The sequence below is a fragment of the Neophocaena asiaeorientalis genome, unplaced genomic scaffold (genome assembly GCF_003031525.2).
Source record: "Neophocaena asiaeorientalis asiaeorientalis breed wild unplaced genomic scaffold, Neophocaena_asiaeorientalis_V1.1 scaffold345, whole genome shotgun sequence".
Classification (NCBI taxonomy): Eukaryota; Metazoa; Chordata; class Mammalia; order Artiodactyla; family Phocoenidae; genus Neophocaena; species Neophocaena asiaeorientalis.
This window is the reverse complement of record NW_020175181.1, coordinates 2,842,913-2,865,878: the sequence shown is the minus strand read 5'-3', so window position 1 is coordinate 2,865,878 and position 22,966 is coordinate 2,842,913. Positions and strand designations below refer to the sequence as shown.

General features: G+C 54.5%; 1 protein-coding gene across 6 annotated transcripts in view; it reads right to left on the bottom strand.

The window, feature by feature from the left end:
- Nucleotides 1-884: 884 nt before the first annotated feature.
- Nucleotides 885-22,966, bottom strand: part of DNMT3A (DNA methyltransferase 3 alpha) — a 103,186-nt gene continuing 81,104 nt past the window's right edge. For 4 of the 6 annotated variants that reach the window (XM_024764414.1, XM_024764416.1, XM_024764417.1 and 1 more), the window contains 17 exons: nucleotides 19,306-19,521; nucleotides 18,923-19,081; nucleotides 18,403-18,510; nucleotides 18,031-18,187; nucleotides 17,553-17,702; nucleotides 17,401-17,445; nucleotides 16,578-16,657; nucleotides 15,909-16,021; nucleotides 15,607-15,790; nucleotides 15,270-15,354; nucleotides 13,239-13,384; nucleotides 12,329-12,419; nucleotides 11,991-12,139; nucleotides 10,879-10,964; nucleotides 9,020-9,089; nucleotides 8,164-8,282; nucleotides 885-7,396 (listed from right to left, as the gene is read on the bottom strand). In XM_024764414.1, coding sequence (XP_024620182.1) covers nucleotides 7,255-7,396; nucleotides 8,164-8,282; nucleotides 9,020-9,089; nucleotides 10,879-10,964; nucleotides 11,991-12,139; nucleotides 12,329-12,419; nucleotides 13,239-13,384; nucleotides 15,270-15,354; nucleotides 15,607-15,790; nucleotides 15,909-16,021; nucleotides 16,578-16,657; nucleotides 17,401-17,445; nucleotides 17,553-17,702; nucleotides 18,031-18,187; nucleotides 18,403-18,510; nucleotides 18,923-19,081; nucleotides 19,306-19,521 — 2,100 coding nt within the window. In that variant the 3' untranslated portion in view covers nucleotides 885-7,254. Of the gene's footprint in view, nucleotides 7,397-8,163; nucleotides 8,283-8,302; nucleotides 8,814-8,987; nucleotides 9,090-10,878; nucleotides 10,965-11,990; nucleotides 12,140-12,328; nucleotides 12,420-13,238; nucleotides 13,385-15,269; nucleotides 15,355-15,606; nucleotides 15,791-15,908; nucleotides 16,022-16,577; nucleotides 16,658-17,400; nucleotides 17,446-17,552; nucleotides 17,703-18,030; nucleotides 18,188-18,402; nucleotides 18,511-18,922; nucleotides 19,082-19,305; nucleotides 19,522-22,966 lie in introns of those variants that run through there. The other 2 variants (XR_003005854.1, XM_024764415.1) reach the window with 2 other exon arrangements.

Genomic DNA, 22,966 nt, shown 5'->3' with positions numbered 1-22,966 from the left:
TATGTGTTCAGATCAGTCTCTTAGATGGGACAACAGGGAACTAGTAACTGCCAGGCAAAGAGTCACGAGGACAAAGGGGACATCATGTGTGAACGGGCTCTTCCAACCGCAAGGCACCGTCCACTTGCAAGATACTGCTGAGGAGGGGTGGGTCAGCCAGAATGACCCAGACTTGGGGTCTCAAGGAAGGTCAGCAGGAGCCCCAGTGGCTGTCCAGCGCCTCTTAACTGACCAGGGCAGCCCTCGGACTGCTGGCCAGTAGTGAAAAAGGATCTTCTTATGCTGAGCTGAAAGAGACCAACTTCGGCCGACTGGCCCCACTTCCGCCTGCCACGTGGAACTGCCCCAAATCATCCCAGCCCCCTGGGCTCTCCCTGTCATTGTCTGCACCATTCTCTAAATTCTCCCATTTTGGGGGCCAAACACCTGTGTCTCCCAGGGTCCCTTGCACAGTCTAGACTGTCCACCACCCGGCTGCTCTCCTCTGGATGCCCTTGTGTTTTGGAGAAACCCCACACAGAGAGGAACGGTGCCCGTAACCAAAGCCCTCTAGCTTGTCTGACACAGGCACAAGGCCCACTCCTCTCCCGGCTCTAGTCTGAAAATTTCTATAGCTCAGCCTTGGACAGAATCTGCTCTTCCTGCAACCTTGCTTCACTCTAACTTATCTTTGAGCTTCCTGTCAACCAAACCACCCATTTTTGCACCCAGTTTACAGTCCCTATTGAATGTTCATGCAGGTGATGTTTTTAAAGGGAGGAACTGCACTGTCTAGACCCAGTGCTAGGACCTCCCGGTTTGGGCACTTAACCCCTCTGAAGAAGGTTGCCAACAGTCATGTCAGGGGAAAGGAGACGCAAGACAAAAGGACATTATTACGGTGCTTTTTCCGTTTTTCTTTTTTGCACAAAAACAGTCCATTTATTCAAGTGTTCTCCAGCACAAGTACATTAGAAAGGAGCTTTATTATATGCTTCTGGGCACAAAAAAAAAAAAAAAAAAACCAAAAAAAAAACCAAAAAAAAAAAAACGTGATGAAGGCGGAACTGACAGACTTTCTACATCTGCTGTACGCACTGACCTCTTTATAATTATTTCATAACAGCTATGTCACGAGCATCACTTACACAGAGATACAACAGAACACCAGGGCATGGGGGTGGGGACCCGTGCAGGGCCCTTTCACACTTGCCCCTCCCCGATGTCCCAGAACCAGACTGTGAAATGTACATTATTATTGTCAATAAATAGAGAAGCAACCCTAAAAAAAATACAGTGGTGAAAGGATGCTGGAACCAGGGAGAAAAAAAAACAACAACAACAACAAAGAGTCAGAAGAGGAACTGAAGAGAAAGGAAAGAGGGCTGGGAAGGGAAGGGTCTGGGGAGTTAAGTCCTGCATTTAGCTGCGTGGAATGTGCAGTAAAAGTGCTCTCCCGCCGGGGTCAAAGCGAAATCGTCTGTAACAGTAAAAGTTATTACCAAATCAGCTACGGAGTTTATTCTTCAGTATGAATACATGATTTCCCACAAATAAGTAAGCACCCGCTACTTCAATGCCTCAGCTAAAACACATGAAATCGCTCATTTAGTTTTCAAGTACAAAGTTAAAATGCCTTTTTAATAATAATATATCAGAGTAAAATAATAGTCTCTTTTAAACTCCACTACAAGAAAACAAAACAAACAGTCATTGTCCAGACAGCAGACTTAATTTAACAATATATATTTTTAATAAAATGTTTTAGCACCTTGTTGAGTCACCTCCTCCCTCTGCGTATTCTAAGGAATTTCGGCATTTTTGTGGTTGGTTGGGTTCTAGGGCTGTGCAACCAGATCAGTCTGTGAAGTGAAATGGGACTCAGGTGATGCTTTCGGATCCCTGCTCATGTCCTCAGGCCCAGGGCTGGAGGCCGTGAGACTAGAGGCTGAGAAAGGCGCCCTCCCATGCCCCTGCGGGGCGTTTTCCAGTTACTGGAGTTACAGGAATCTGCGGGCCTCCTGTTCGGGCGATTTGGCCAGCCACGGCTAGCTAAGGACCTTCCATCCTTGCCCTCACTGCTTCTGACCTGCTTGTTTCTCCCCCTCCCCAGGCTCCACTGCTGAGGATCAGCTTGATAAACAAGCCAAGGCCCACTCAGCCGGGTCTCTGGAACACACCGGTGCAAGAGGGGCTGCTCTCGCTTCCTGAAGACCCCAGCCTTCCTTTACCAAAACGTAAAGACTCGAGAGCTTCTGCTAGAACAGTGGAGTCCATCCTTGATAGAAATCTATTCTCTTTCCTCTTAGATCCTCCAAACACTTGTGGTTAATCCCTGCCTCAGCAAGGAATGGCCGGGAGAGCCATTCCAGCTCCACGCCAGCCCTCCAGAGGTGAAGGAAAGAGGGCAGGACAACTCCAGTGTCATCTCTAATCACAAGCGCTGGGAGGGGCCAGACTAGACCACGCCCGATGACAAATTCAGATTCCTCATCTCCTGCGATCAAAACGGGGCCTGGCTAGAAACCCAGTTCTCACCAGCATCTTGGCTCTGCTGCTACCCTGACCACAGGCAACGACCTGCCCTCATCAGATCACAGTGCGAGGCAGGACCCACGGCCCTAACCCTGCAAGTTTCCTGAAAACGACACCTCTGAAAAATAGCAGTGCCACAGCCTCTCTGCCCCAAGCAGGACAGCGACAGGAATTCAAAAGCGCCTCCAAGATCCACTTTATGTATAATGATGTCATCAGAGAGATGAAGGCTAAGAACATTCCCCAGGTGGCTCTGCTGAAATAGTTCCTTCCCTTGCTCCTGTTACAGACCTTCCTGTGCTGGAGACCGTGGGCTATTCCCATCTAATTCCCACCCCATCAATTCAGGCTTCCCCAGAATTGCCAGCTAAGCAGGAAGTAAGGGGAGCCGGCCCTCATTAGACCAGTTCGATGTCCACCACCAGCCTTTCTTCCTGCTGGGTCTGCCTGTCCCAGTCTGCACTCTAGCGACTCACCAAAAACCCACAGGCATCTTCGCCAGCCGCCACTCCCAGTCCCATCTCAAAAGCAAAGCGGTCCTGCGTGCTCTTTTGGGAAGTTTGCTTTCTAGAATGTTCAATAGCAGGAAGGTTCTGGGGTCTAGAAAGAAAAACAGACAGTGGCACACCTGGGTTGCCATCACTGACTGCAAGACCCCACGGGTCCTGTGCTCCTCGGTCAGCTCCCGGGAAAGGCAGGCAGCACCAGCCAGCTTGAGGCCCACGGGGCTCAGCGGCGCCGGCTGGAGACGAGCTTCCTCCTCGGGCAAGCGACCCAGGGCCCTGCGCCCTGCCGAGCCCCAGCTACCTACCCCCGGCAAGAGGCACAGGTCCCTCTGGCACCTGCAGCAAGTCGGGGGCATCATCCTCGGCCCTAGAAACCCTCGTTTCCAGGAACTTGTAAATTGGCCTCTGCTCTTCAGAAAGAAAACCCCACTGGGAACACACTCCAGAATTTTCCCTAGGCCTTCGTGGTTTCTCCCACTGCACTGCCTCTACCCTGAGCCTCACGCACAGCAAGTGCCACGACCCCCACCTGCATCCCCGCGCGACCTCACCTCAGCCTGTCCAAGCACAGCTCCCCTTTAGAAGGGGACCTGATCACTGCCCCCAGGAGCACCCCCAGAGTTGGACAGCACCCCGGTGTGGCCAAGTTGGCACATCCCCAAGGTCCCCTGCACCCTACCAGGTTCTACTATGGGACCAAGCCCACGGGTGTGGCTGGAAGAAAAGCTGGTGATCGTTAACTCTCATCCCTTCGAGGGTGCATCTGGCCCCTTCTGGGGCCTAGTCAGGTGGCCAGACTGCGCGAAACAGGTCATCAGCCACAGCAAGCAAGCTGGCCGGCCCACGCCGAGCCCTCAGGCTCACCACATCCTTGGCTACCGAGTTGCTTCCCCACACCAAGCCCCTGGGTGGAGCTTGGGCCACTGGGAAAAGCAAACTCCTGCACACAAGCAGTGGACAAAAGGCCTCGGAGAGCCAGGAAGTCTGTCTGCAGAGGAAGAGACTCTGCCCTGACACTGGGGCTGGGAAGACCTTAGCGTTGGCCGCCAGGGGAGGGAGCACCTTGGACTGCCTGCAGCAGCCCTCCTCCCCCAGCCCTCCGGAGCAGTGCTGGTGGGCTCTGGGCCGGGAAGATGGAGCCTGGCTGGAGGGGGTGGGGTGAGCACCACAGTTTGGTACAGACTCCAACGAGGGAAGGGCCGAGGGCTTCCCCCACAGCTGCTCCAGCCCCGTGGGAGCCCACCATCACCACCTGGCATCACGGCACAGAGCTGGCAGGAAGCAACTGGGTATCATCTTAAAAACCAATCTGACAGGGAAATGAGTAGCCTGGGGTGCGGCACTAAGCACCCCTAAAAGGAGTGGGAGACCGCGGCCACCAGCTGTGAGCTTACTCCTGAGCAATGAGCACGGGATTCAAAGCCTGGTTTAGTTTTGTCACCAATTACTAATTTGCTTTATTCAAAAGATGAGGTTCACTGTCCCATTTTTTTCCAATGGAAGCCCCCTGGCCAACACAGCCCTGGACGTCAGTTTCGTTTTGGTCGGGGGAGAATAGGTAGGGGGAGTTGAGGGCTGACTGGACTGGTGCCTAGGGTTGCAGGTCAGTGTCACAGGTTGCTAACAGAAGAGTCTTTTGACATCACCAGGGGCAAAAGAGATAGAACGCTACCTGCTAGAGGAGAGCACCTGCTGAAAGAAAACCTCCTCCTTTTCCTGCCCTCAGCACCTAGCAACTTCTGGGATTGACAGTCTACCTGCAATTAGGGCAACAGAGGTAAAGAGCTGCAGGGCCGACTCTGCAAAGTCCTGAATCCTGGGGAGAAGAGCGCTGGGAGCTCCCTGGCTCTGTGTGTGTGTGTGTGTGTGTGTGTGTGTGTGTGTGTGTGTGTGTGTGTGTGTGTGTGTGTGTGTGTGTGTGGTGTGTGCGTGCGTGCGTGCGTGATTGACTGATTGGTGTGGGGCCTGTCTGCAGTGGGGCCCGAGACTCAGCATTCTGAGCCTCCTTCCCCCGCTCCCCACTACAAAATATTTCTTATACGTGACCCTATCTATGTATTTATATAGCGCCTATCACCGTAGGCCCTATCTTTCTAGGGATGCGAACGTGGGACCATGTGCTTGGCAGCACACCTCCCAGCCCTGCCAGTCCCAGGAGGTGCCATTCCCCCCTCCCATTATAAAATATATATCTCTATATGCCACATTATCTACACCCCATCTACCCAGGCAGGCATCTGCCCATTGGGCCCTCACCCTGGAGCCACACATGCCGTCCCTGCCTACAGCCAACACCAGGCTGCCTGCCTCGCCGGGAAGCGGAACCAAGTGTCATGCACTTGGGGCTCCAGGTGCCGCTGACTCGAGGTAAGAGCACAGCTATCATCAGACCAAGTACTAGAAAAGAAATACACACCACTCCAATCACACACGCGAGGAGAGAGATGCCTGGTCCTCCCTCCAGCCCTGACACACGTGACTCGAGAGGAGGGAAGCAGAAGAGAAGAGGGACGCGCCCGGAAGGCCGGCCTCGGGGACCCCCTGGCCGACGCCCAGCTGTCGCAGCGCCCGGTGGCCCACCTGGCCCGAGGGGTGGGGAGCCAGGGCACCAGGGCCACCACTGACTTAGAAGCACCCTGCTCCCCGCACCTTGGTTTGAAACCTAAAGGGAGGGGGGGTTGGGTTTTTGTTTTCTTAAAGAAAATCTGAAAACAAACATAATTATAACCAGAACCATAAGAATAATTATAACAAAAGGTGTCATCAGCCTCCCAGTATAAAACTGCAGCCTTTGGAGATGACCAAAAACATCACATTCCAGGGGCCGGAAGCCGCCTTGTGCACAGAGGGTGGATGGTGGGGGCCTCATAAAAGAACACACAAAAAGCGACTTAGACAGGAAAGCACCAGTACGTTTTGTATGTTTTTTTATTTGCTCCAGGTGGGGTCTGAACTGTCACTTGCCCGCACTCTGGATTTTTTCTGACCCCACCGCAAGGAGCCCTCGAATCGGCTAATGTGAGAAATTGGGAATGAAGACCCCTCATCCTGCCATCTTGCCGAGGGAGTCTCCTTTTCGAAAAAAATCAAAAGGTTATCTCATGAGCCTGGATGGATCCCACTCTCAGCTTTCCACGGTCCCGACCACTGAATTTCACCCCCTTTTTTGGCAGGGAGAAACGGGAGAATGCTGTTCCCAAATTCTCCTCCTTCACCTTGTTAAACACCAAGGGGAAATTAAAAAACCCCACCACGGTTCACGGTTCACCTCCAAGCTGTCTCCCTTTCTCCATCCTTGGTTAAAACCCTTTGCACATAAGGCAACGTGGAAGCTGATGTTTTTACTCATCTCGCTGTTGTAAAGCACCATTATGAAGTCGGGTTGTACAGTAGTTAACAGTACCTTTTATATATATATCTCATATCTATCATATATATATAAACTGTAAACAAGAGGTAACAGCGGCTTCTAGAAACTGATTTTCTTCAAGGTTTCCTGTGTGGTAGGCACCTGAATACTGTATAAAAGGGTCTTGTGTGGTGTTCTCGTCTCTCTGCTGCTAGTTGGGTTGTGTTTTGCATGACCAGGAATGGTGCTGGCAAGACAGCTCAGTGGCTGGGAGGGAACTCTGCCACCTGAGTGTCTATTTTCTGTCCTCTGCTTGTGCTCCTATCTGATCAGGCTAGAGACAACAACAAAAAAAAGATACATAGTAAAAAAAAAAAACAGAAACAAAAAAAAACAAAAAAAACCCCAATATATAGATTTCTATAGAATTTCCTTCTTTCCTTCACTCCCATCTTTCCTCTGCAAGGTATGTTACTATTTTTTGTTACTGATTTTTTTTTTTTTTGCTGCAATAAACCCTCTTGTTTCAGTCACAGCAAGAAACAAAAACCCAAACAAACAGAAAACCCCTCTGAAAAGAGTAGAAAACAAAAGGTTTGACCGAAAAAAAGGGGGTGGGAGGGTGGGAAGGGAGCTTGGTTTTGTTTTTAAATAGGACTGAAGATTAACATTGAAAAATCAGGAGATGATGTCCAACCCTTTTTACAAGGCAAAGCCTTCCGGTATTTCTGCCTCTGTGGGGTTTTTTTTTGTTTTAAATTCCTTTTCCTCTTCCGGGTGCTGATACTTCTCTCCATCCTCATGTTCTTGGTATTTTGTTGTGTTTTGTGTTTTTGTGTGTTTGTTTGAACCTTGTCTCACTACCTCGGTTCGCCCTCACGTCCCTTACACACAAGCAAAATATTCCTTCAGCGGGGCGAAGAGGTGGCGGATGACGGGCACGCTCCACGACCGGCCCAGCAGTCTCTGCCTCGCCAAGCGGCTCATGTTGGAGACGTCGGTATAGTGGACAGGGAAGCCAAACACCCTGGGGAGAAAAGGCAGACAGGGCAGGAGTCAGCGCCAGCCTGGGCAATTCTGTGTCCTTAATAACCCGTTCGAGACTCAGGCGCCCGGCTACTCTCTGTGGGTCTGAAGGTATGTTAAGATGATCACTGCCTAGAGATTTCCCACACAGTAGAAACAGAGTTAGCGTTTGTGAGAAACACCTCCAGGACACGCTCCACCTGAAATTCAGACCCACGGTGGGTATCTCAACTCTGTATGTAATAAAAATACATCCCTGGTATCTTCCCCCGCAGAGAACGGAAGACTCTGCAAGGGGCCAAACCCTTGCCTGATGTCAGGAGTTCCTGCTTGCTCTGGCTGTCTGTGTAAATGATCTTTTTGTCTGGCTAAATGGCAGTTACCCCAAGAATGAGGAATCTAGCCCAAGTCCAATCTGTGCCAAAGCAGGGTGCTGAGGCTTTAAGGCCCACCTGGTCCCACACTGTCCTGGTCTGCAAAGCACATAACATCAGCAAGTGTGACGTAGGCAAGCTCCTGCAGCCGCAGTGCTTCCTTGGAGCTCAGAAGGACCGCTGGGAGCCAAGGCATCGGGGGTTGATTCCTAGACGCCCCCCTTACTTTAAACCAGCCTTACAACGCACAGGAGTCCTCCCCCAGGAATCTGCCATGTTGGGAAATGCTTGGGAAAACCCACTGCTCACGGGGTATCCGCAGGGGATCCGAGCCTGGTGCAGAGGCGGAGATCCCTCCCACCCGCTCCTGCCCGACACCAGCGTGAGTGGGTACCTTTCCATTTCAGTGCACCATAAGATGTCCTCTTTCTCATTCATGAAGACGGGGAAATGCTGGTCTTTGCCCTGCTTTATGGAGTTCGACCTAGTAGTAATGGTCCTCACTTTGCTGAACTAGAAGACGAGGAGGGGAAAAGAGAAATGAGTACTCATCTGCTCCTGCCAGGCACCTGCCAAGGACTGGTGCGTCCAAAGGTGACAAGGCCTGGTCCATCCAGGGGCCGGGGTCAGGCTCCAGTCGTGAGCCTCCACAGACCCCACTGCCCTGCTTTTCTTCCTACACTGAGGTCACCCGGCCATCCTCAGTCCAATCCCACTGGCCAAGGGCTTGACAGACAGCAGCTTGAGCCACTGTCCTTCGTAAGTCTCCTAAGAATTGTTTTTTCCCAGGGGTAGTGACTTACAGGCAAAAGGATGCCAAGTTACTCAGGGGCGCAAAGATACCCCTGGGGTGCCAGCAGTCCCAGGAGTTTTCTCCAGAGAGAAAGGGAGCTTCCACATCACAGGAGAAGCTCTGCTCTGAAGGCTCGTGCAATAGGTCCTGGCTCAATCATTCAAAAGCCGTAGCAGACGCAGGGACCTTGGCAAAGACGTCTTAAGTGTCTGCCTCCCACAGGAGCAGCGGGCGAGCTCAGCACGGAAGGGCTGCAGGCAGCAAGGATTCCTGACCTCTCCCCCAGCCCTCCAGGCTTCCCCCCCACCCCCCAGCCCGACCCTCCGGCTCTGGCCAACTGCATGCACGACCCCCTCAGTCGCATCCTCTGCAGGCCGGACACACAGCCCTGCTGCTGTTCCAGCCCATCCTGCCCTTCTCCTTACCCCCAGCAGAGGGCTTTGATGCTGGGGCTAACCTTGGCTATTCTGCCGTGCTCCAGACACTCCTGCAGCTCCAGCTTATCATTCACAGTGGATGCCAACGGCCTAGAAGGCAGAAGAGAGAGAGTAGCAACAGAGACCAGGACGACGGCAGGGATGCACCCAGGGCCCTGACCCAGCAGCCATCTGACTCACATGGGGAAATTAAAGAGGACCCCGTCACCCACGTGCGTCGTAAGCCCCTTCAAACTCCCCAAAACACATGCGACATACACTGCAGCCACTCACAGACACAAGTCCCCCAAGCATTAAGCCCTAAAGGTAAATTCAGAAGTGGTCTCAAACTACAAATGAACAGACAACGCCTGCCCAGACGGGGAAAAGCCCAATTATTTTTAAACCTGTTACTTAAAAATAGACTGAGTCTTAAAAGTACCCATCACAAAGCAAGCTTTGGCATGACAGAATGTCCTGTATTTCGACTACGGTGATGGTTACATGGGTCTGTACACTGGATGAAATTCATCAAACTGTACACCTGAAATGTACAGCTAGTTAACTAGACAAATTCTGCACAGTCCCCAGAAGACTAAAATTTTGTGACACGGAACGTGTCACTTCTCAGAAGGCAGACCAGATCACTAAATATCACCTTCGCTGCTGGCCTTTTCTGACATTTAGGATTACTTAATAAAGGTTTCACAGAGCGGTCCACCGTCTCTGCATGGGAATCACCCCTGGACCCATGGTCAAATCGCGCCTCCAGACTCCTCCCTGTTTATGCGCATATACACTCTACTTGGTCCCTCGCGGTACCTCTGCTCCTCCTGGAAGCTCAGAGTTCTAGAATTTTAGAGTTGGAAGAAGCATGTAAGAACAATCCCCCCAAGGGCTGTCAGGGTACACTGAGTTACTGGCTCCATAAAAATACTGGACTACATAAGCCAGTCCATTTTTCCCATACGCACAGACATCCATCCTGGGAACATTAGGGAGACACTGAGACAGTTTTCAGGTCAGCTGCCCACTGACCCATCTCCTTCCCAGCCAACAAGCCCTCGCAAAAGACGGCAGCTTTGCCCAACAGGTATGAGACCGGGGAAGTTCCTAAAACTTCATGCTATTGGCAGAGAGGCAGATTAGATGACCGAGGCCAGGTTAAATGATGTTCCCAATTTGTAGGTGTACCAAGGAGGCTTAAAATCCACACTCAAAACATGCTACAAAATATTTCTTTCCGATATCTAGACCGGGTGGATCTCCCTCTGCTTTTGAACCACTAACTCTCAACCAGAAGTCCTTTCTTCACATACGCCTTTTTATAGTGCGATTATTACGCTGAGGAAATGAAATTTTCTTCATTCCTGGACATTAAAATCTCTGTGTAATCTAAACGAAGAGCATCCTTCCAAAAAAGGACTTGAAGCCCACAAAGTGTGTGGATAATAAGTGGAGCAGGGCCCTCTAAGCTGCAAGGTGCCTGCTGCTTCGAGATTCTCTCTCCTGGAGCCCGATGTGGCCCAGCTGTGGGCACCGCTCTCCTTCCCATCCCCAAACACATCCTCCACAGCTTTACCTCAGGGGACTAGGGACCAGCTGACTCTAGACACATCACCAACGTAGGAGAACCAACCACATAACTCAGCAGCACGATGAGTCCTCTTCTGTGTCAAGAGTGTGCTTTTTAAAGGTCCCATTTGGGACCACTAGTCCTTGGTTTCTCAGGCAAGTATTTTCTACACCTGACTCCCCTTCTTCCTCAAGGAAAAGGAAACAAAGAAGAACACGGCAGAGCAGCAAGCTGGTCAGCAGGGGAGGCTGGCCCCCTCCTCGGGGCGTCATCCTGCCTGCAGACACCCACCCGCGGCCACCTGGGCACGGAGCTCTCACCAACCTGTTCATACCGGGAAGGTTCCCCCAGAAGTAGCGGGCCCTGTGTGCAGCTGACACTTCTTTGGCATCAATCATCACAGGGTTGGACTATAAAACAGGACAGAGGTTAAAGATGAGTGAGAGAGAAATGTAAGAGTGCCAGGAAATTGGCTAGTTTAGAGCCTCAAAGGCTCTTACTTCTCTCTCGAGAGGCCACACTGGGAGAGCCTGAAGGCCCCAGGAAAAGCTGGAATTAAACCCAGCTACGTTCCACATGCTCCCACTGGAACAGTCTAGACCCGCACAGTCCACACTGTGATGATGGAAATGTTCTGTCTGCACTGTTCCATGTAGTGGCCACTAGCCCACCAGCTGCAGATGGCAGAGTACTTGAGAGGAGGCTGGTGTGACTGAGGAATCTTAATGTCAATTTAAATACCACACATGGCAGATGCCCACCACACTGGACCACACAGCTCCAGCTCACCCGGAGGCTTTGAGAAAGAAAGTTCCAACGAGTGTGGATGTGTTCGCTGTAGTACGTCCACATTATGAGCCAAACACACCAGCTTGAGGCGTTTGCCCCCAAGACCCGGGAGCACAGGCTCGGGCTCCCAGACTGCCCGCCCCAAGAAGGACTCTGGCTGCAGAAACCCTCTGTGCACAGCCCAAACCAGGCTCAGCCAAGTTGGGACCCACAAAATGGGAAATAGAAACTGAGATAAGCTGTGTTTTCTTCCCAGGTGTAATAAAGCATCCGTCACAGTGCCAGGGAGCGAGGACAAGCCATTCTGGTTGGGAAAATTGCTTCTGGTATCTCAAAGGTTCCCCCAGGGAAACGCCACACAGACCCCCAAGCCCAGGAGTCTGACACTCCACCCCGTTTACAACAGTCAGGTCCTCCAAGTGCTGAGGCCCACACCCACATACCACCTCTTACAGTGAGACCACGGGTTCTGTCCAAGGTGTGCTTCCTCCCTGTCTACTTGGGAAGCCCAGAGCTTCCCAAACGGGCCCCTTGCGAAGCGGAAGTCACCAGTCCCCAGCTCCACAATGCAGATGAGACAGGGACAAAGCAGCAGTCCAAGGTAGAAGCCATTAGTGAGCTGACCAAACCAAGGGTGCTGGCTATACCTCGAGAAATCGCGAGATGTCCCTCTTGTCACTAACGCCCATGGCCACCACATTCTCAAAGAGCCAGAAGAAGGGGCGATCATCTCCCTCCTTGGGCCGCGCATCATGCAGGAGGCGGTAGAACTCAAAGAAGAGCCGGCCAGTGCCCTCTGAGAGGTCGGAAGAGAAAGCCATCAGCTGGGGCTGTCTGCAGGAGACAGTGGTGTGGCCCGGGCACGGGGAGGGCAGGGGAGGACAGGGTCGTTGGGAGTAGCCGTCCCAGGGCAGAAATATCCAAGTAGGAAACTGACGTGCGAAAGCACCAGCTCAGAAGGCGGAGGGGTGAGTGCAGCACCTACCGTAGAGTCCCTTGCGGGCAGGGTTGACGATGGAGAGATCATTGCAGGGACTGCCCCCAATCACCAGATCGAACGGGCCCCACTCCTGGATCTGGGAGGATAAAGGTAAGGTGATGGGCCTGATGTCCGGGGACAGAGGCAGAAAGGGAGAGAGAAAGGATCTGTGAATTTGGCAAAAAAGTACTTTGGCATGGGAGAGAAGAGACCCAGCTGCTTTGAATGCTCTCTACATACACACGTACATTCATATACACACACGCGCGCGCAAACACAGTGCAGCCACGGGCAAGTCACTGAGGCTCTCTGGGCTGTTTCCTAAATAATAAAGGGAAAGGACTGAACTGGACCATCTCTGAGGCCAGTGGGGAAACCAGTGTGCCCCCAGCAGGAAAAGCAGCCACTCAGGGGGGACAGCGGTCCAGGCTGGGCAGCTGAATGAAAGGTACTCTGTGCTCTGCGCACCTTGGGCAGGTGTCTGGACCATCTGAACCCCTCCATATGCCCTTCAGGATGCCTGAGGGCCTGTAGTTCGAGGTCGACATGGATAACTGGAAAAGCAAGGGGCCACTCAGGCAGGATCCCGCCAGATCCCCCCCTCCCCAAAATGGAGGCTGGCGAACCTTTCGCCAGCAGTACTGGGAGGATGGGAACCTCACTGCAACCCACAGCGCTCCACTCGAGAGGGCCCGGAAACCAGCCAGGCCCAAGAAGCCTGGCCCCCAATTCCCACTGGAATCTGCCCCGATCCTCTAGAGACAAGGAGGGAAATGGAAGAGAAGGAGGGAGAGAGTTCAACAGGGGAGGGGGGAGAAAGGAAAAGAGCAAATGGACAAAATGAGAGGAGCTGGCGCTGTCCCCGGAGCTAAGTGACGTAGAGAAGGTGGGCGGGGCCGTGGCGGCACTGACATACATGCTTCTGCGTGACGCTGCGGACGTCCCCGACGTACATGATCTTCCCCTGGTGCCGCACCATGCCCACCGTGATGGAGTCCTCGCACACCTCGGAAGCGATGTAGCGATCCACCTGAATGCCCAAGTCCTTCAGCACCAGAAGCCCTGTGCCAGCCAGCAAAACGCACCGTCACTGGGTCACCTCCCTGGCACCCCAGTCTTTGCAGGGGGTCCCTCGGGCCAGCCGGACACATGGGTCAAAGGCAGGCCCAAGCCCTACCCTGCCCTGAAAGCCGCAGGAGACTTCTGGATCAAACTGGAGTATCAATAGCAAGGATATCAAACAGGCTGTTACGTCGAGGCTCTCTCACGCCTAATTTGATCTACTCAGAAAATAGTCAGGACAGGACAGCAGGGGGTTTCGGAAAGCAGGGACAACAACAGGCGACTCTTGGGCTTTGCTGTTTCTGTACCTTGCATACACTGGTCCTTCCTCAGCCCTTCTATCACCTCCTGCTGCAAAATTCAACCATCCGTCAAGACTCAAGGTAAACGCCACCTACTCTAGAAAGGCTTCACTGATGCCCACCCCAGCCTACAGCCCCCGGGATGGCCTCCCCCACTCTGTAAGGCCCAGCACCTTCTGAGGTGGCACATCCTCCACCTCAGAGCAGCTCGCACGCCTGAGCCAGCCCTTCTCTTGGGTTGCAAATGTCTTCACGACAGAGTGGGCGGTCTCAGTCAGCGTGTTTCCTCCTGAACTGACTACTCACACTTCCTGACCACGGCCCTTCCCCAAAGGCTTGCTGAATTGAGGCAAGGAAACAGAACAGACCCTGTGTCAGGAGACACAGCACCATTCCCACTGCTCCCAAAAGACCTCCCCACAAGGAGCCTGCACGGCCTCTTGGAGTGTGACGGGGCTTAAGGCTTCAAGGTCCTAGCCTGGGAAACCAAAGCTGTACATTAACTCCTTTAGGTTCACATGACATCAAGCACTGAGCTGGGAACAGAAGACAGACATCTGGCCCAGGTGCCTTCCCCACCCTCTGGCCAAGGTCTCCGGGCCCAGCCTGCCCATCTATCTCCCTTTGGTCCCATGAAGACAAGTTCTAAGGAGGACTATTTGTTTCCTAAGGACTGAAAAGCCTCAGCCTTGGGGCAGGGCTGAGGGGTGTATATGAGTATTCACGTCAAGAACCACATGAAATTAAAAACAGCGGCTACACGGTGACCCGGTATTCCCTAAAAGTTAATGGTTTAAGTATATAAAGATGCATGTACAAGGATGCTTGTCACAGAACTGCTCATAGCGGTGGGGAAAAAAGTAAACAACCCAATAGGGGGTTCATTAAATAAATGATGGTAGTTTCCCTCCATAGAATCCTATGCAGCATTTATAAATAATGTAGTTCTATACTGGTTGACATGAAAAACCAGTCATGATATCATAAATGAAAAGGCACGTTACGACACATTTTACTATTTACTATGCATTTTACTATCCTTTTGTCTTACTTATCTACCTACATATGATTATATAAACACACACATGCACAGAAAAAAAATTCTGAAATCTAAAAATGTAAAAGGACATATACCAAAACACTAGTCATAGGATTACGGGCGATTTAAATATTCTTTAGACTCTCTTGTTTAGAGTTTGTTTTTTCACTGCGACTTATAATCAAAGCACAACAGGACTGCCCGTGATTTTGCTTTGGTCGCCAAGTCTGTCCTTCGAGGTTCTGTGAAAATCTTCCATAGTCTCTGACCAGCGACGGCTCTATCCTCTGCTGGAGCGCCTCCCTCCCACTGCCCCCGTTCCCGCCCCCCGCCCCTGGCCTCACGTCCCCAGTAAGGCAATGCCCACCAAACGTGCTGGTTTACCACTTAGTTTTACTTTTCATTGAACACAGAAGTTTCCTCCTTATGGTAATATTTTAACAGTTGTAACGTTAACTGTCACTCTGTTTTGCCGAAGTTACGCACACACAGTCCCCTGAGCCCAGCTCCCACGTCCCAGAACGAAGATGCCAATGACTCTCACCTGTAGCGATTCCATCAAACAGGGACAGCACCCGGATAGGCTTCCTCTTCTCGGCTGGGACAGGTGGGTAAACCTTCGGAGGGTCCTAGGCAGCCAGCACAACAGGCCAGGTGAGTGTCCGGGAGTGTCCAACAGACCCGCACGTGGGGCTGGCCTCCCGGCCAACTGTGAGCGCTTGGGATTTCCAGACCTGCACAGCCCGCTCGCGACTCAGGCCCCGCTGCCCGGCGCCCGGGCCCCCGACCAACCGAAGCGCTCTCGCTCTGGTGGAGTCTGCCCTCTGGCTTTGGCAGGCGGTGGGGGGGGTGAGGAGCGCCACCCTCGGCCCAGCACTCACGAATTCCTGGTCGTGGTTATTGGCGAAGAACATCTGGAGCCGAGAGGGCCAGTCTTCTCGCCGCCGCAGCAGCCCGTAGGTGCCCTTGTGTCCGCACATGTAGCAGTTCCAGGGGTCTTCCTTAATGGCTGCCTGCGCAGCTCCCGGCCCCACCAAGAGATCCACACATTCAACGCAAAAGCACCTGGAAGGAAGCCCAGTGGAGCGGAGGGGACCCTCACCCCAAGGCCAGTCCCGGATGGAGGGTGGCCGCGGTGCAGGGCAGAGAGGGAGGGCCGCTGCGCGCGGGGGCGGGGCCTCACCTGCAGCAATTGTTGTTCCCGCACATGAGCACCTCGCGCCCCCCACAGCAGATGGTGCAGTAGGACTGATAGCCGTCATCATCGTACTGGTACGCGCACTCCAGGAAGCAGTTCTAGGGAGCACGGCGGAGGCTCAGAGACCGCCGGGCAGCAGCCAGGCCAGCCAGGGTGAAGGCAGGCTACGAACCCAGCCTCTGGGCTTTGGCCTTGAAACCTCGACACAGAGCCCTGGAGACACGACCCCGCTACCCATCCAGCCAGGGTCCAGCCCAGACCACAGATCTGGGAAGGGGACACCATGCCTCCCCACTGCAGTGGACAAACCAAGGAGAGGCGCGTGGGAAGGCCCGGAAAAGAAGGCCTGCACCGCCCTGTGGTCCCCCGCGCCCAGGGCACGGCGACCCACCCATCAGCCTGTCCACGCCCACTTCACACTAGCGACTGTGAGCCCACATCTGGGGACGTGAATGGGGCTTTAGAGGGGGCAGGGATCTCTCAGAGGAAAAGCAACAGCAAGTCAAACGCTTGAAACCCAAGGATCCATTTTATCAGGACTCTGCTTCAAGAGCAAACCTCGGAGTCACCCTCGCAGCTATCCCAGGTGCCTGCGGCCCAGAGGCCAGGAGGTGTGGCCAGGCGGGGCCTCGCCTCTGCCGGGTGTGCCCCTACCTTGCAGTTTTGGCACATTCCTCCGATGAAAAGAGGGTGTTCCAGAGTGACGTTGAGGCTTCCACAAGAGATGCAAATGTCTGGGCAACAGAGGAAGCAGAGTGAGTGTCACAGAAGGGCCCCCTCCCCGCTTGGGCCGAAGCCCAGCTCCAGAAAAGCTATAACAAGGGGCGTGCTGGAACAGCAGCCAGAAAAGAAGGCAGGAAAGAGTCTGGGAGGGGCCCCATGGAACAGGGAGGCAGCGCGGCCCCGATCTCAGGAGCCCACTCATCTCCCTGAGCAGCAATGCCGCCTTCCAGGAAAGGCATGGTACGAGGGTTAAGAACCCGCTGTGAGAACGGGGCCTGACCCTGTGTTACTCTGGAGATGTCCTTGGTCAGTCAACCCTTGAGGCCTAGGCCCCTGCCTTCATCCTTCCTGGCCCTGAGGGCCCCGAGCTGGACACACCATCACTAGGCCAAGGGAGACAGATATGGGATGCACTAATGACCCCCAGATGAGAGAAGGTGAGGAAAGGTAAAAGGGCAAGTTCCGATCCAAGAGAGGCCACCCTTATCTGACCCACTGGAGTGTCCCAAACCCTAATGACCAGTTCCCACCACCGACAGGAAAGATCGTGGCACCGGAAGATAGATGTGTGTGTCAAGCAGGCTGGAGGTGGTGGGACATGAAGGACACATCCTGTCACCAAGTACTGATGTCCCACGGCATCGTACCTTCCTCGGTACCTATAGTACTCCGTGCCGGCCACCACCTTAGGGCCCAAGTGGAACAGACAATTGACTTCCCAGGGGCAAGGCCCAGCTGCCCCCTCAGGACTCACCCTCGATGTTCCGGCACTTCTGCCGCACCTCGTACACCAGCCGCTCTGCAGAGGGGAGGAGAGCCCAGCATCAGAGGAGGCCTCGAGGGTCATGCCCATTCCTCTGAGCGCCGGCCTCACCCTGCCGCTCTCTCCAGAGCCAGGCCAACTACCTCTTGTGCGTTCATCAATTATCTCCTTGACCTTGGGCTTTTCAGTTGTGCTCTTTCGGGGCTTTTTGGCTGGTGGGGGCGGTGCATAGGCAGCTGCCTCGGGTTCAACCCACATGTCTGTGTAAACTTCTTTGTAGGGGTTCTTCTCCTCTGGATCGGGAAAGCATGTGATGAGGTCATGGTTACTGGCTGACGAGGAATCCCAGCTCTCTTCCCCTGGACCATCTACCTACAACGGGGTGTAGCAGGGTGCGGCCCGGTGCCCAGCTTGTTCCTAGCTCCCAAGTCTCTGGTGCCAGCAAGCCAAGGGGGAGCAGGTTGTTCAAAGTCCCAGAGTGGCACTGGCCCTACCTGGCCCCAGGGAGAGGGAGACAGCGGCCATTCCCACTGCGAAGCTTGATGGAGGAGGCCTTGACGGCCCTACCTAAGCACGGCTTTCCGAGCCTGGGTGCGGAGCTGCTGGTGCACCTGCATTTACCTTCTGGGGGCTCCAGGCCCTTGGGGCCAGAGGGCTGGAACCCTCCCAGGGCCCATTCGATCATCTGTTTGTTCTGCACCTCCACGGCCTTGGCAGTGTCGCTCTCGTCGTTGTCGTGGCACATCGGGAACAGCTTCCCCGCTCGGCTGCTGGCCACCTGGAGGGCAACACGTGTGGGGAGAGTAGCGAAGGTGGGCTCAGGCAAGAGGTGGGAGAAGGTGCAGAAAGGAGACGAGTAAGGAGAAAAGGAGGCCCGAGGGCCTCCCAGGCAGACCCTCTGCCCAGGCCTAAGCCCTGTGCTCCAGCTTCCAGACCAAAAGTGGTCCCTGCCGTCTGAGCTCGCCCTGCTGAGTCCCTCGGAGGGGCACTGACCTGCAGTACTTCGTAGATGGCCTTGCGGTACATGGGCTGCTTGTTGTAGGTGGCCTGGTGGAAGGCGCTGCAGAAGGAGCTCAGCGGCATCAGCTTCTCCACACACACCTGAAGGCACAACCCGCCCTCGTTTGCTCCTCCTTCCACACTCACCGAGCACCCACCACTTGCCTGGCGTGGTCAGGGGTGGGGCCATTAGGGCCCGGCCTCTGCCCTCAAGAGGACTGGATGCACCAGTAAATAATTACATGACGTAAAGGAGGAGTCCAAGCCCCGGTGTCGGGGAGGACCTGAATGCAGGTGGAAGGGAATTCTGGGTACAGGGTTCCTGGAAGACATCCGACTCTTGTCTGGAGTCAAGGGCTTCCTCCAATCGCACATACAGAGTGGAGACGAGCAGAGCCCCCTCCTACCATCCCAATTCCAAACCACGCCCCCAGCCAAAACCAGAGGCCCCGGGACCAAGACCCCTTCCTCCCCGCCCTCCCCTGCCAGGCTACCGCCAAACCCCACGACTCACCACTGAGAACTTGCCATCTCCGAACCACATGACCCAACGGGTGCCTTCTGCTGCTCGGCTCCGGCCCGTCATCCACCAAGACACAATGCGGCCTGGCCACCAGGAGAAGCCCCGCAGTTTCCCCCACACCAGCTCCCCAATGCCAAAGCCCCGGCCGTCCTGGAGCCCCAAGGAGCAGAAGTCATTACATGGTGGTCACGAGGCCCTGCCACCCTGATTCCCCCCAAAGCAACCCCAGCCCTGGGCATCTGAGGGTCAGGACAGCCAGGAGGGAGCGCCATCTGAATGGACAGAGCGAGACTGGAGAGACAAAGAGGCCTGGGGTCGGGTAGAGAGAGCAGGACGGGAGGAGCTGGACGAGGCAGGTGAAGCCAGCCGCTCACCTCGTACTCCGGTTCATCATCAGCTGCTTTGGCGGCGTTCTTGTCCCCAGCGTCAGCCCCCACGGGCTCAGGCGTGGTGGCCACAGTGGGGGATGCGGGGTCGGTGGGCTGCTGCACAGCAGGAGGACTGGCCTCCTCCACCTTCTGAGACTCGGTGGACCCCTGGTTTTCTTCGACAGCATTCATTACTGCAATCACCTTGGCTTTCTTCTCAGCCTGGGGAAACAAGGAACAGAAGTTACCTTGAGCTGACACTCAAGGGGCTCTTCTCAATCTCTCCAGGGTCTGGAGACAGTGACAGAAGGTAAGGGGCTGGAGAGAGGAGTTCTTCCCTCATCAACTCAACCAGCTTGCCACGGAAAACAGAAAGACATGAAGTTGAGAGGTGAGCTCAGATCACTTGGCTCAATGCCAGCCTTCTCTGCCTCCTAGGAGATCTTCCTCCCTCGTCTAATCTTCCTCAATTGTCAGCATCAGCAGTTGCCCATCTTCTGATACGGAGAAATCAATTCTGTTCAGATACTAACCACGCCCCTTAGATGAGGCACAGACCTTGGCTCCAGCCTCTCCTATCTTACTCCCCGATCTAGAAATGGATCCTCTTGTCCTTTTCTCCACAGTTTTCCTGGGCAATCGACCCCTTCTCTTCCTGGTCTTGGCTTCCAGACCACAATTCTAGTTTTGTTGTGATACGTAACGAAGAAATCACTGTTTTGTGTTCAGAGCGCACGGTTCCTTCCCCATCTGCTCAACCACCATGAAAAGCCCCAGAAGAGCTTGCCTGCTCCCATGCTCACACGCCATCCTGGAGTTCTCAGGATCACATCTAATGTATGTTGTCACCAGATTCTACGCCTTCTTTCTACATGCACCTTTCAGATCCATAAATACACTTATTCTTTCAACAACTATTTAGGGAGTCCACAGTATAGCCAGGCATCCTCTCTGCCATCCCACTGACAAATTAATCCAAACCCAAGTATTCTCCCAATTTGAACAGCCTCCATCCTTTCACCGTTCACCATCTCATGCTCATCTTTCAGGCTATGACCTGCACGCCCATTCCTTCTCAAAACCTGCTCCAGTATTCCCATCACCCTGCAGAGGAGAATGAAATGCCTGATACTTAGCTCTGAGGGCCATTCAACCTAATCTCACCCATCTCACCCCAACGGCTGAATCTAGGACACGTGGCCCTCAAGCTTCAAGGCTCTGCACCCGTTTTCACCACACCAGATGCAAAGGGAAAAAAATCCCACCTTCAACATGAAGCTTTCCCTGAGAGCTTAGAGCTGTGAATACAAACCCACCCTCAAGATTACCTGGAGTATAAGACCTCTAAGCTGGAAGTCACAGCATTTATATTCCTGTCTTAGCCTTGCAACTAATTAACAGCCGACTTTGGAGCAGTCCCTTGAGTTGCTCCACCTAAAAAGGAGTTTGAACTGAAGGATTTCTGTTAACCTTTTCTGACTGGTTGAAGAAGCTGACGTATGTATGTACCAAGAATTCCAAGGCCTCTTCAAAGCCTGTCAGTGGACCCCCAGGTCCCAGGTTAAGAACAGCTCAATGGTCTATTGTCCCTTAGATTCATTTTATTTTGATCTATCTTCAAGTCTTTGCCTACTGGCCACAGACCAAATCTGCTTCTTGTGGCAATTCCTAAAACACGAGGATGGAAGTCTTAGTTCTTTCTCTGACTCAACAAATTCTAAAATGGGATAAAGCATCCTTTGCCCCCAGCCCACAAACAGCTGGGAGAGAGAGCTCCCAGGTGGGGTGAGGGTGGAAGAACGCAGAGGACCTGCTCCTCCCTCCCAAGCCCCACCCTCACCTGGGGGATTCTGCCCCACCCCTTCCTAAAATCTACCTCCTCCTCTCCCACAAGGTGTGCCTAGGTGTGCTCTCAAGCCTGTGGGGAGAGAGGTTCTCTCTCAGAATTGTCAGCTGCGGCTGCGCTATCCCAGGGCCAGATCTGCTCAGATAAATGCTCTGCCTAGCAGTCTCTGCTCCCTTCCCTCCACCATGCCTCCGTCAACTTCAGGGACGGCCGCTGACCTAGACCAGGGTGCTGCCTTGGGTGGAAGGCAGCACCATTCTGCCAAAAGACCCAGTTTCCAGGGGCGACGGGCCCCCTCAGCCAGAACAAGGTGCGCAGGTGGCAGGAGGCGGCAGGGGGAAAGGATCCCAGCAAGCAGCGATGCGGGGGGCCGGGGCACACGCGTCGGGCTCCCCCCCGGCCTCCCCCAGTCTAGAAGGCAGTCGTGCCTGACACCACCCTCCTCACTCCCCCTCAGCCCCTTTGTCTCTCTTCTCAACCCCTCCACAGTGAGTTCCTGAACATTATTCTTCCCCCACAACTTCCCCCAGCTTGTCAGACGGTGCTGCTGACGGCTGTTAAGCGCCCCCAACCCAGTAGGTGCAGGAGAACACGCACCCAGCATGGTTTGGCAGGCAGGGGAGGAAGGGGCCTCCATCGGGACAAGGCCAGAAGGGGTGGGGGAAGGAAGAAGGGGGTGGGTTAGCAGCAGGAGGCAAGAGGAAAGGGGAAGAAGGGGCGAGAGGGTGGCTGGGTGGGGGAGGGGCTCATTAGAATAGACTTGCCTAGGGCAGTGCGGGAGGCCCCTTTTCCACGTTCATGCCAACCCCCCGGACAATAGGAGAAATAAGGGTTAACTCTGGGCTGGGGCTTTTGGGCTAAAGGCTCCCCCCACCCCCGCCTCAGTTCAGAAGGTCCTACCCCAGAGTAGCCAAGAGACTGGGCAGGATCAGGAAGACACCACACCAGCCCCACTACGGCGGCTCGAGGAGGCCACTTGGCCTGGAGTTTGTTCTGCCTGGAGAGCCACTGGTAACTCCACTCTGGTGGAGGCATGGCCTCCCCATCCAGTCCCGTCTCCTCGGGCAGCTGTCCCGCCTCCACCTCTCTCTGCGACTCAGGCTGCTTCCCATTCCAAAGGTCAGAGGTCCAGGGACCCACGCGGACCCCGGGCTGTCCCAGGTGCCTCTCCCATCACAGGCCGGCGTCAGGCCACCCCACAGCCCCCTGTCAGGGTCACACTGCTCCCTCCCACCCTGACACCACTTCTTTCTGGCGGCCTGACGGTGGCTCCCAGGAACAGGCAGGAGAAGAAACTGTCCCTCTCAAGAGGCCACAAGCTTGGCACAGCCTGAGGACGGCGTGGTCCACCAGCCAGGAACACAGGTCAGCAAGGAAATGCCAACAACCCATCTGCCAGCCAGCTCAGCAAAACCGCCGCTGCTAGCCCAACTCCACGGGCCGGGGCCTGCCCCCAGCCTTCGCTGACCACTGCCCCAGGCTCACACCAGGCCTGCTCTTGCTGGCCCCTGAGCCGCCAGGTCCCACCTGAGCGCAGGAAGGAGTGGGGCTTGGGGCTCCTGAGGAGGAAGTGGGTGGGACAGCAGTAACTCAGCATCTCCAGAACTCAGGCCAGGCAGGGGAGCCAGCTCCTGCGGGCCGGGGAGGCAGACTTGACTCTTCTCAAGCCCAGAGGGCTGCAGGCCCAGAGATCCTCCCACCGGCCCCGGCCGCCTCCCCGCCCCCAGTTTCCCCAGGGCTCCATCCAGGAACCTACCCATAAGGCCAGGTGCAGCCCCTCTGTGGTCCGGCTCAGGTGTGAGCCCCAGCCCTGAAGCTCTG